The following is a 12,500-nucleotide window of genomic DNA, read 5'->3' as shown; positions in this document are numbered from 1 at the left end:
GCCTCTTAAAGAGTCTGGTGCTGCTCTGACACAGTCTCAGATCTGTGTCGCTCCATATCAGCGCCAGATCCGTTGTACAGGCACCTACTTTGTATAAAGCCTGCTCAGGCGGGGCCTTCCTGTGGGCTGATGTCACGCCGTTAAACTGCTGAGACTGTGGACCGTACAGGAAATCAAATCAGGCTGTAGTGGCGAACAATCTAATTGAGTGCTAATGAAATTATGTAGTAGACGTCTGACTCAGTCCAGTGTTTGCCTCAGAAACCTGTTGCCTCTCTCTTGGTGTCACACACACGCCGCTGTCAGGCCTTAATAAACTGCATCAGAAAATAAAGCATCTCCATGGGGGGTCGAGACTCTGTCTCTGTCTGTGTCCGTGTTGTCACCGGAGTGTGTCTCTTTTCGCTTGTTTCTTTTGTGATGCTATGCGAGTGTGTTTGTGCACTGCATGGGACGTGTCTGTGCATGCGTGTTTGTGTACGAGGGGAGATGTGCAACGAAGCTCGGCCATAACGCATGGGTATTGAGAGAACAGTGAGAGAAAGACCGAGAGGGTGTGTGAGGGAGTGAGTGAGAGAGGGAGGGAGTGAGTCGGGAGAGTGAGGGAGGGAGGGAGGGAGTGACTGAGTGAGTGGGTGAGTGAGTGAGTGAGGGAGTGACTGAGTGAGTGGGTGAGTGAGTTAGGGAGGGAGGGAGTGGGTGAGTGAGTGAGGGAGAAAGGGAGTGGGTGAATGAGTGAGTGGGTGAGGGAGAGAGTGGGTGAGTGAGTGAGGAAGTGGGTGAGTGAGTGAGTGAGTGAGTGTGTGAGTAAGTGGGTAATTAATTCATAGTCATGGGGAATTGGACACGGAACATCTCTGCATGACACTTTTGATGTTGTCATTGTTTACTCTGGAACACTCAAAAACGAACAGTTCCACACTCATCGTTCCCTTCAGCAATGACTCAAATTATTAAAAAATCCATCAGATTCATTCTTCCATAGAGGTGCTAAAAAACCCTCCATATGGAGGCTTCCAATCATGTGAATCATCTCAGACATGGCTGAAGGTGTTGATCTCAGTGCCTTAAGCAGCTAAGCCATCATAACGTCTGTCTCGTCAACATCTTCCATACGTGTTGTCTCAAGACTAACTGTTGGACCCAATCATATGTAGAATTAGGTATAGCATTTAGTGGTAATATCTATTCCAGCCATGTTAATTCAAGTGTATTTGACTGGAGGACTTTTTTACTGACATATACATATTGTAAAATTCATAATTATTTAAGGAGTTTAACATAATTAATAATTCAACCCATTTTGTATGTTGTCCTTTAATACATCATTTAGTTTCCATCTAGAATCGTATCCCACAGTGTACTTAAAACCCATTATATACTATATATATATATATATATTAATGTTTCATATATGCAGCAATGTAATAAGAAAGAAAGCACTGAGTAGAAAAATAATATCACTAGGTTTCCAGGCAACAGAAGAATGACATGTGAGGGCTGCCCGACACGGGTTGCCATGGAAACCATAGTAACACCCCTGCTTTCTTACCTCTCTTTCTTCTCAGTTTTCCCGGAGCGGTGAGCCGAAGACATGATCGCCAGAAAGATGTCGAAAAAGGCTTGGACAGGGAGACCAGTTTGTGACATCTTCCCCATCACTGTTTTATCACCTAAACACCCACATACACACACACACACACACACACACAGATATGAACACGTAATACCTACATGCATGTATTATTGTGCCACATTCCAAAACTTCTATGCGTTCCTTGAACATTTGTCTGTCTCTGTACAAGTTGAGGAAACCATTGAGTCTTTTTCCATGGTCTTTTTGTGCGAGTATGGTTGTTTGAGTGTTTGTGTTTTTCTGTGTGCGAGTGGGTGGGTGCGTGTGTCTGTGATGTATTGGTACTTCTAGTGGATAGGGAGAGGACACAGGAGTGTATCAGTGTGAGGTTTCACGCTGAATAATGGTCCAATGACATTTTCAAAAGCTTTTGTTTTTTCAAATGAATAGTATGTATTTTGTATGTTTTTTATTTTTAGACTTTAGAATATTCTCCTTTTAAAAACTCGTCTCGTATGAAAACTATATCCAATTGTTTTGTTTTTTTAATGTACGTAGCTTATTTTAGAGTGCTAGACGTAGAAACTAAGAAGCGTACTCGATAGATATTGTGTTTCCGTCTGAAATGTCCATGTAACAAATGTATATCACGCATTAAGTTACTGAAACCTTTGCAATTATAATGAGTGTAAACTGTCAGTATATTAGCACTATATTTCCAAAAGTATGTTCTTAAATTCTTTGTGAAGTACACCTTGAGTGCTTCACCACATCCATAATTTTATAGTAGATGCTTGCCATTTTATTTAATTTCTTGTGGCAGCATCTCTGCCAAAACTCACTGTCTATCTTTCATTTTAGTTTTAACTTTTTGTCTTCTTCTCTCATCCATACCAATCTCAGCTGTTGTAACCCTGTTTTGGGAGTTGTAAATTGGCATGTTTTGAATGCAGAATAACTAACCATGTACAGATTATGAGGGGGTCGGGGGTCAACAGTACATATAGTATATAGAAAGCTTACATATATATTTTGTTTAAATGGGATTTAAAAAAAAAGAACGGTTATGCTGTTACGCGTACTGTTCCATCCATGTTGTCGCTGTGTGTAAATGCCAGTCATGTGACTTTACCTCTCCATACAAGTTCCTGATTGGCTGCTGAGATTTCCTACTCTGATCAAACTCTGTTCCATAAATGTGTATAACTGTATCAAACCTGCTGTATGTTATGGTCAGAGAGAGAAAGAAGGCGAGAGAAGGATGCAATAATTCTTTCATAAGAGGGCATTATATCAAGTTAAAAAATGACATTTTAAACATATATCTGTACAATCCATGTTGTATTTTTCTCCATGTATAAAGTGTCATGACTAACATGTCTATATGTAATTTAAAACTGATTTAGAGGAAGTAGTGTGGAAGTAATGGGCCACTTCTCTTGGCTTCTCATATGCTTGAAACTGTCCCAAGAGGCAGGCACTAGATTTTTGTTGAGTAAAAAACAACTGTGCACTTTCTCGTTTTTTTTTTTTTTTTGCAACAGATTATTTGACTATACCTTCAAAGCGATACTGATGTTGCGTTCAAATCAGTATTGGCTTGTAGAAATAATTGTTTTCATTGTTGATCGAGTCTCACTTACAAATGAAAAAATGTATTGTCGTCATTGTGACTTTTTCAAAAAGTACCTGTGAAAGCTAATAAAGCTGAATAACATTGACCCCTGTCCTTTCTATGTATGTATATATGTGTATGTATATATATCTTGCTTCATATGAGTTTTCTTTTAGTATGTTTTGCTGAATTCCACTTATGCATGCCATTACAGATACATACAGATTTGCTTTGAATCTGAAGAACAACTGCATTGGTCTTGCTATGTTTCATTATTATCATTATTATACATTTTTTGGGGTTAATTGCATTTTACCTTCTTTAATGCATTTCCTTCCACTCCGCTGTAGATGTGAAGTCAGCCTGTGAATACCTGAGTGGTTCTAATAGTCCCTGTGGACCCAAAGCAGTTGAGGGATGACCTTCCGTCTCAGTGTGCCTCGTGTCACTCCGCTGCATGTCCCCATCCATCTCAGACCGGGCGGAGTGAGAGGCATATTCCCACCACACCGCAGAGCCATCCCTGATTCTGGATCAGATAATGCCCCGATCTGGTACGGCTGGATCCATGCCAGGACAGCAGCAGATTTGCTCCCAAGTCATCTAATAGAGGGGCATGGGGGTCAGCCAGTGATGAATGATCACTTCATAATTTGAAATGTCTGGGACATGTTGCACCATTTAGACTGGGTGCCCATTATAGCTGGCCACACTGATGCTTGCTCTTCATTACTAACCTCCTCTCTCAGAGCCATAAGTATGTCAGATTCAGTGCACGCTTTTGGAATGTTTATTATTATTTATTTAATCATAGTTAATTTATAATTTAGTTAATTATAGTCTTAACACATATGGGAGCTAGATTAATAGATTCGTATACACTTGTGTTTTAGGACTAAAAATGGGATCTTAAGAGTGCTGATTTTTTTTCTCTGAGTAGATATTCAAGTTCCATGTGACTTCTCTGTCCAAGGGAGCAAGCAAAACTGCCGAAGTGGGAAGCAGTGGACCGGCCAACCAGAAGCAAATCATTCAGCGCCATGATCTTCCAATGCCTGGGAGCTTTCGCTTGACCTAATGTGTCGGGTTGCCATCAAATCACTAGTTAACTGGTTAACAGTAACTGTGCTTAGTACTCCAACAAAACTGAGGTTAAGCTCTACGTAGTTCTACGGTGAACCCAATGACTGTTCTATTACTAATTCCCCTTTGCTTTTGTCATTTCTGAAAAGGATACGGGTCTTTCAGGTGATTAGGCAGCCTACAGTGTTGCAGCAATATAAAATGTAATGTTTAATTTTTTTAAGTGTTAGTACAGGGACTGGGAGCTCATTTCGCTTCTACTGTAATTGCGGTATGTTTGGAAGGTACTTGTAGATTTACAGTTTGCACCAACCCTTTATAGTTGAATACACTACTGCCCCCTGCTGGACCCCTTTAGCCATGGCTTGTCCATCTGTGTTTTCTGCCTTTAACCTCGGCTGGCTGGCTCAGTATTCTCAGTGCATGAACACTGATTGAAATAGACTATGCAGTGCGTAATATGACCACAGCAGATAGTGATAGAATGAACAAGAATTAAGTGAAATAAAAAAATATTGTAGTGTGCAGGGAGTTGTGTGCTTCTGCAAATGTGCAAACCATTGGTGGAGACTCAGTTGGAGCATGCTCAATCAGGAAACAGACTTTTATTCCAGCACTGATGCATCAATGGAGAGAGGTAGGCTTCACTCAAAAGATTCACCTAAATCTCTGATTATACATTGAAACAGTCCCAGTTTAAATATCCTACATGGCATGAGGGGTGTCACTCCAAAGCCCCGACCCTCCATGAATATGTATCAGTCTGCTACCTCTGAGACGGGAAGCTACACACTGTTGGTTTCACAGGGGACATTTTTTATTAAGAGATCCAGCTGTGAGCAATTGTCTCAGAGGCCTTTATTCATGGGGGTCGGGGTATAAGGAATACACGGACACTTTGATATGCCCTTAGAGTCTATGGCCTCACAACCAGGACATTCAACCAGAAACCCGTTGCACTTTAACCTAGGTCCAATTAAAAAGCAACATATTTAAATGAATATTCATTGGATTATTGATTATTGTGTCTGTGTCTATCTCTCTCACACACAAACTCCCTCTTTCTCTTACTCTCACATATACTCCCTCTCTCTCACACACATACACACACACACACACACACACACACACACTTCTTACTGTGAATAGTTTTTGCCCAGCAGTGAGTACTTGCACTGTTAATTAAGCATTGTATTAGTTTGCTGCTGAAATGTATTTCCTTGTTTGGTATTGTAATCATAATCTAATGGAAAAGTTGACTTCTTGAGTGAGCTAAGCAAATCACCGTTTAGACTCTGGGGTTTTCCCATTGATGTTTATTACGTGGCCCTTGACACACTCGATATTTGGTGAAGCGGCCCTTCCGTAAAAATGACTTTGACACTCCTGAGCTAAGGTTATGCACCTCCTAGAGGCCAGCTTGCCATAAGAATATGATCATTTCTCATAAAACGGTACTGCTATTGCCCTATCACACTTTAGAGAGCGCTAGAACGAAGGGAAACACACACCTGTGTCGGGCTACAACCACGCCCAGTTTCAGGTGGACTAGTGAAGTCTAAGTTTATTATATCACTGACCAAAATATAGTGAAAAAAAGGGTACGAAGAAAAAAAACCTCGACAAACACTACATGACCACCTGCCAGCATGCAGCGGCTGTCTTATTTACTCAGCGGCTTATCATTATTCCCACATATTTTTGCAATGACCCCAGAATCACATTTGACCTACATTAAAGATACATATTGTAACTGAATGAGATCCCAATGCAGGCCCCTTTGAAACAGCCACTGCTGTTAATAAAAACTTGACATTTCTTTCATTGTCCTTAGCATGGAAGATCCTTTCCAGTCAGAACACAGGCGAACACAAGTCATAACACAGCACAAATCATTTAGCCAATTACAAGTTTTTCTAAAAAGCTAAAAAAAAAAATCTTAAGTCCCTTAAGTCCTTCACCACTGAATCACATAACAGCATGAATGTAATGTATCTAAGAACACAGTGACACAACCTATCAACAGATTGAACATGAATGAGTTTATTTTGCAGAGCATGACACCATTCGGAATGGCACTTCAAAACATTTGTAAACTAAATTTCCACACCAGCTCCTTAAGACGGGCTTTTTTTTACCTGAGCAAATGTTATTCCTCTAAAATAACAACCATAGAAAATAATTTATATCTTTAGAAAAATAGTCTTTCCATTAGTCAATATTTATGATTGGAAAATAAATAATCCTTTGTTTCAATGTCACAGTGCATACAGTAAAAATATGGCTTACGATCCTCATAACATCTTGGTTGGCTAAGCAATATGGCTTTTAAAGATTCTTAGACTGCAGGGTTTTCAGTTGTGGTACAGAATCACTGGGTTGAACAAGGAAGCACTTATTGATCTCCATTTCTTTTGTTGCTAAAAGAGAAAGAAAGAAAGAAAGCAAACATAGTCTTATACAGAGTTAATAACGTGTTAACTATTTAAGGAACAAGTTGTAAAAATAGCATGTGGAGTAATGCTAAAATGACAAGCGTGCAAAACAGAGTTAATAGACTCATTTGTCTCTAACTGTTCCTAGTTATTATTGGTCCTTCCGATTATAAATGCTTTTGAAGTGTAGTGGATAACAAATCGAAACACTGTTTCATTTTTGTTCATTGGTTGTCACAGTACCTTGCCACAGAGGGTTTGGAGTTCATCACCCACTGTAAATATTCCTTTGCAGCGATGCTATCTAGCACCTTGTTCATATCACTGGTGAAGCTCCCGTCTACATGTCTCCTCTGCAGTGACTCTGTGCCCAGAGGCTCTTCAAGTCTGCGTGTACAGCAAACACAATGTGAACATCATGGAACACCAGGTACGCAACCTCAGAGCTTTGTACAACATTACCCACGCAGTTCAGCTTTAGAGTGTCATTGTGGTGAAGGTTGCTTTTTTAGGGTGTGCCTCAGTTAGGCTTTGCACCTTCAGAAATACCATCATAAACACAATAGCCTACATATGTCGAGGCACTCACAAATACCATCATAAATACAATAGCCTACATATGTCGAGGCACTCACAAATACCATCATAAATACAATAGCCTACATGTGTCGAGGCACTCACATATGTAAGATTTGTGTGAGTTGCTTGAGTGCTGTAGGATGCTGTGTATTGAATGGGGTGATGTTGCCACCCATCCAAAAATTCTCACACACTTCAATTTGACACTTCTACTCAAAATATCAATGAATTGCATCTGAATTTCATGGCGTTTTATTAGCACGACCACTTCAAAGAACAGCACACAGGGAATATCAGAAATACTATTGATGGTGGTGAGTGTATTAATACGACAGCAGTGATTGATTCTCTCTCTCTCTCTCTTTATCTCTTTGTTTTTCGGTCTCCTCTCGTCTTGTCAGTAATACTGTGGTGTAGGGAGAGAGCCTACTCTCTTCTCGCTTGTCCAGATTTCAGCCAGGACACGAATTCTTTGGCCGCCTGGTCCTGGAGATAGGTGCTGACGTCGCTGGTGAACGTCCCATCGGCGTGGCGCTTGGAAGGGCCGCTGTGGCAGAAGAGGCATAAGGATCAAACTTCAAATTAATGGTAACAAGCATACGTAGATTAGATGTTTTGGACCAGTGATTTAGTCTATAATCTTCTTGGACCACTTGCAATAATATTATTCATTTAGCTGAATAATTCGAAATTTTTCATACATGGACATGGATTTCTACCACTGCTATTTGGCCTTTGCTTTGCTTGTTTATTTTAGGGTCAGAACCATTGTATAAATCTATACCTCAGGGATTTATAATATCAAGGGTTACATGTGACATGGAATACTGACACACCAGTCTTTGGTCAAATGCAGTGCTGATGTGTGAGGGAAGCAGAATAGGGTAATTTGTCCATTCATGTTCAGCGTTCAGTACATGGTTTGGAAACCATTCTAAGCTTAAAAGTTTCCACACAGCAATTAATCCTCCTGTTTTAGTCAGCATTATGGCAAAGTAAGCAAGTTGTGAATTCTCTCTCTCTCTCTCTCTCTCTCTCTACACACACACTCACCCACTTCTCTTGGCGTTCATCAACCATTGTACAAAATCCTGAGCTCTTCTGTTCTCCAAGTACTTGCTGTAGTCGTTAGAGAATGTTCCCTCTGAATGCCTCTTCATGTTGGGAACCTCCTTTGGCTCTTCTAACAGGGTATCCTGCGTCTCCAAGCTGCAAACGTGAAAGGTATTCTAAGGTTACCCAGACACGCCCAATAAATAGTGTGATGTATTTGCTCAGATCCTTGGGGTTACATCAGGACTGTTACTGTTGAAAATGATATTGTCTACTGAAGGATATTTTTGTTAACATTACACAAGCTGCTGTGGCAGTCTCTGAGGATCAACTGGGTCTTCTTTCATGGCTGCTATTCACTTGTCCTTCATCATTGTTACCATAAACAACACTTTATCCTCTAAATTATATAAGCCTTCCAGTTAAGAATGAATGCCCCAGTTGTCTGTCACAATAAAAAGCCAGTAGTCTCTCACAGTAAAGACAAAACTAATGTGCATCTTCAGCCTTACCTGGAGTTCCCCTCACCCTCCAGCAGAGGAATCTGCCAGCTGCTTTGGATGATGATGAGAATAAGAAGTCCAGCGAGAGAGTGCATGCTTGTCATTATGACTCCTTCTTGACGCAAGAGATGAACACACACACACACACACACACACACACACACACAGAGTCAAAAACCGTAATTTACATGGTAAAAATAAAGTCCAGTGGTAGCATAGACCTGCACACCCAGGTTATGGACATCCCCCCCAGACTAGCCTCACCTTTGATGGCGTGGAGTAGAGAGTGGAAAGCTTGGCTAAGTGGAGGCAGGTGTCTGAGATCCTCTCTGTATCCTGAGATGGTCCTCTCTGGCTGTTTCGTGGCCGTTTCCCTGGACAGAGAGCCCTTTTATAGTCACCCCGGGTGGGCAAGTGACACAGTCCACACGCGCATGTGTTAAACTTACTCGTTATTCCCGACCCATTACACCGGGACCGGTTTCGATGGGTAAGGTAAATTTAGGCCCTCTGTTTGTTTAAAAAAAAAGAGAGTGAGAGAGAGACAGAGAGAAGGATGAGGCAAGACCGAAAGCAAAGATAAGAGCTGTCAGTTGGCTGTGGAAAAACAGGATGCCATCCTGTCAATTAGAGGAGGAAAATAAAAGTAAGTGCTATCATGTCAGCATGAAACTGGGTGATTCTTTTTTCTCAAGTTGTGATATTATACAGCAGGTAAGGTTGTTGAGTCAGTATTAGCGGTTTAGTCACACATCATTTGTTCTTTATGAGGAAATACTTATACGTAGCCTTTCGTTTCCTCAGTCATACAGGTATACACATATTATGATATTAAGTCCCACAGTGCTTTCATATTGTAACTGTGAACATATTTTAATTAAAATTAATTAATCTCTTATTATTATCATTATATACACTTGAGGCTTGAGGTACTCTTGCTAAAATGTGGGCCATACATACAATGCCAATACATAGTGGCATGTGTGCTGTGTCTTAAATTAATGAATTAATGAATTATTAGATTTAGTCAATACCCTTATGTCAAAGTTAAACTAATATAATTACATGTTATTGTAATTATTTATACAAATATAAAAAAGAGAAACCTCATTTAAAACAATGGTGTCTGATTGAAAAAATGCCTTGTAGTATATATTGCTATGATGGTGCCTTGTGGTATACATTCATCACACTGCAACATTGTTGTGTATACCACCATTTTATTGTCAACGTGTCATAGAGTAATGCTTATAAATGGCAAAAATAAATATTTTCAAGCTCATCATGTACATTACATCAAGCCATTGTAAAAATAGTAATTCTGGACAATATGTCTAACACTAACAACAATAGTGTGACAGATATATCTGTATAATTTTCCAAATTAAACCAGCATGAAATACTGAATAAATATTTGCCAAATCTTAGAGTGTTACATTACAATAGACCCAGACCCTCATGAACAGCATAATAACTCTGCATAGTGTTTTGTTTTACATGGACAAGGACAAGCTTCTTCACAAAATATACCAATACACAGCTGATAATCTACATCAATCGACTAAAGACATAAGGAAATTGCATTTGAAGTGGTATTAGGTAGTCTTCAAATGAAAAAAGTGAAATAATAGAAGAAGGGTTGAGTTTCCCCGATTCTTGGGTAGGCATTATGTCAAAAGGGTGTCTCAAGCAAAACACCTCTGCAGGAAGTGGCTCATATGAGTGTAGACATGGTGATAGGCAGAACCGCCAAGGCCATGGTCCTCATCAGTGTACCACTAAAACAGAGAGAGGGAGAGAGAGGGAGAGAGAGAGAGAGAGAGAGAGAGAGAGAGAGAGAGAGAGAGAGAGAGGGAGAGAGAGAGAAAGAGAAAGAAAGAGAGTTTTGCATAAGGTCTTCGGGGAATGGTAAAACATGGAATGATTGTAAAAGCCACAGGGATGTCATTATTTACTATGAAAACCTGCATATGACCAGACTATGGAAGTATTTTTCCTAAAGTTCCAAAGCTGCCTTTATTCATGTCAATCATCATTATGTGTCATTTTAGATGGCCCTTCTGTTGCTTGAACCCTTGACTTTCATAATGGCCATCTTTCTTCAAACCCATGTTGATGTTAAGAAGCAAAGACGACGAAGCGTTTTTTTCTCATTCACATTGCTCATTCTGAGGTTGTGATAATCAAATGATGTTCTCTCTCTTCAGATTTACCATGGCTTCGAAGTCCACCTGCTCATCCACCAGAGCTTTTGAGATCTGGGCTGCTTGCTGGAAATGCACATTGTCTGAAGCAAACAAAAAACAAGCAAACACATAAACATGAACAGTGTTCTATAAAGACCAAAACGACAACTTCTGTTTTGTTTTTATTGACTTCACATCTTGGCTCATCCTAGCGACATCCAAACTACCAACTAAGTTGATGTTTGTGTTTGTGTTTGTTTCCTTTTTAACTAATTGAGGTTGCTTAAGTAAATGGAAATTAATTTGTTTACAGAGAAAAGGAGTTATTTGGCATTACAGTGTAGTTAAGCACACAAGAGCCCTCACCATCTGCTGTTCCGTGAATCAAGAGGTATTCGACAGATGCGAAGTTCTTCGCTCTGCCAGTTACAGTTGAGTTCTGTAAAAAATTAGTGAAATGACCATACTGAGTCGCACTCATCATTGATCAAAAACGTTACAACGCATTATTAAGATGTTGAAAACAAAACGTACATCGTAGAATGCCTGGTTGTCTTGTGGTCGCTGCATATATCTCTCCGTATAGATTGAATCTAAGAGATTCAGTAACCAAAAAAGACACACAGAAAATTAAGACTGTGTATGTATATCAGAGGGCCTTTAAATATGAAAAGATTTTCTATTTATTATTTAATACCGTAATATTCCCATTTGGACACAGGTGCAACTGCCATGCCACACTTGAAAACACCACTTCCTGCACCCAGTACCATGGAGGTGACGTAGCCACCATAGGACTGAAGGAGAAGAGAATATGCATCACAGATATCACAGACTAGTCAACACACAGACCAACGCACACACGCACGCACACACACACACACACTCCAGGTATTGACTCTGGTTCTGACGTTTACCTACCCAGCCCCATATAGCAATCCTCTCTTTGTCAATGAACCCAAGATCTATGAATTGTCTGCAGAAAAAGAGAATATTAAAACAGATTGGTTACATTTCATTCTGACAGGGTGGTATCCACATTTATGCACAAATGTACACTGTCTTCATGAATCCATTGTGGGCTTAGCAGATGATAATGATCATCACTAGTGGTTTAATAGCTGACGGTATACTTACATAGAATAAGGACCATCCTGTGCAATTATGTGAATGCTAGTGTGGACTGCTGGATGTTTTTTTTTTTACGAAACCCTTAAGGTCTTATTTGGGATATACATTTACCTACCCTGATTCAAAATGACCTGTGTTTAGCTACTCAAGCATTAGGACCAAATTGCCATGCTTTCGACTACATGCAATGTAAACTACTTATCTACAGAGGGCGATAAAAGAGCAATAAAAAATGGACTATAGTATACAAGTATTTCTCCACATGGCCTGATAATCAGATAACAAGAAAATGAGGTGATTCTCTACTGTTCATGTTCACATTATGTTGATGCCAATGGT

At 39.9% G+C, this 12,500-nt stretch overlaps 3 protein-coding genes across 8 annotated transcripts in view; 1 reads left to right on the top strand and 2 right to left on the bottom strand.

Moving 5' to 3' along the window:
* slc4a10a (solute carrier family 4 member 10a) overlaps window positions 1-3,297 on the top strand; it is a 48,702-nt gene extending 45,405 nt beyond the window's left edge. For 4 of the 5 annotated variants that reach the window (XM_031558409.1, XM_031558407.2, XM_012840491.3 and 1 more), the window contains one exon: window positions 1,569-3,297. In XM_031558409.1, coding sequence (XP_031414269.1) covers window positions 1,569-1,647 — 79 coding nt within the window. In that variant the 3' untranslated portion in view covers window positions 1,648-3,297. The remainder of the gene's footprint in view (window positions 1-1,568) is intronic. The other variant, XM_031558410.2, reaches the window with a different exon arrangement.
* Window positions 3,298-6,429: 3,132 nt separating this feature from the next.
* On the bottom strand, window positions 6,430-9,203 carry LOC105911660 (glucagon-1-like). 2 transcript variants are annotated; one of them, XM_031558679.1, is made up of 6 exons: window positions 9,109-9,203; window positions 8,854-8,959; window positions 8,342-8,497; window positions 7,719-7,835; window positions 6,953-7,096; window positions 6,430-6,694 (listed from the first exon to the last, which is right to left on the bottom strand). In XM_031558679.1, the coding sequence occupies exons 2-6, from the start codon at window positions 8,946-8,948 to the stop codon at window positions 6,670-6,672; spliced, it is 537 nt and encodes a 178-aa protein (XP_031414539.1). In that variant the 5' UTR covers window positions 8,949-8,959; window positions 9,109-9,203; the 3' UTR covers window positions 6,430-6,669. The 2 variants fall into 2 exon arrangements, with proteins under 2 accessions (XP_031414539.1, XP_012695944.2); XM_012840490.2 differs by having other exon boundaries at window positions 8,854-8,956.
* Window positions 9,204-10,287: 1,084 nt separating this feature from the next.
* dpp4 (dipeptidyl-peptidase 4) overlaps window positions 10,288-12,500 on the bottom strand; it is an 11,531-nt gene continuing 9,318 nt past the window's right edge. Inside the window, exons 21-26 of the mRNA XM_031558869.2 lie at window positions 11,952-12,006; window positions 11,728-11,827; window positions 11,565-11,623; window positions 11,397-11,469; window positions 11,058-11,131; window positions 10,288-10,622 (exon numbers count right to left, since the gene is read on the bottom strand). Of these exons, the coding sequence (XP_031414729.1) occupies window positions 10,530-10,622; window positions 11,058-11,131; window positions 11,397-11,469; window positions 11,565-11,623; window positions 11,728-11,827; window positions 11,952-12,006 (454 nt within the window). The 3' untranslated portion in view covers window positions 10,288-10,529. The remainder of the gene's footprint in view (window positions 10,623-11,057; window positions 11,132-11,396; window positions 11,470-11,564; window positions 11,624-11,727; window positions 11,828-11,951; window positions 12,007-12,500) is intronic.

This window comes from Clupea harengus, chromosome 21, assembly GCF_900700415.2.
Source record: "Clupea harengus chromosome 21, Ch_v2.0.2, whole genome shotgun sequence".
Taxonomy (NCBI): Eukaryota; Metazoa; Chordata; class Actinopteri; order Clupeiformes; family Clupeidae; genus Clupea; species Clupea harengus.
Note: the sequence above shows the minus strand (reverse complement) of the source record. Positions and strands in the feature narration are given on the sequence as shown.

What these genes read in the sequence shown, in the direction of transcription:
- LOC105911660 (XM_031558679.1), bottom strand. Translation starts at nt 8,948, where the DNA reads ATGACAAGCATGCACTCTCTCGCTGGACTTCTTATTCTCATCATCATC. An exon ending in ATGAACGCCAAGAGAAGTGG is followed by an intron (nt 7,836 to 8,341) that starts GTGAGTGTGTGT and finishes CTTCTGCCACAG; the next exon opens with CGGCCCTTCCAAGCGCCACG. An exon ending in TCTGGACAAGCGAGAAGAGA is followed by an intron (nt 7,097 to 7,718) that starts GTAGGCTCTCTC and finishes CTGTACACGCAG; the next exon opens with ACTTGAAGAGCCTCTGGGCA.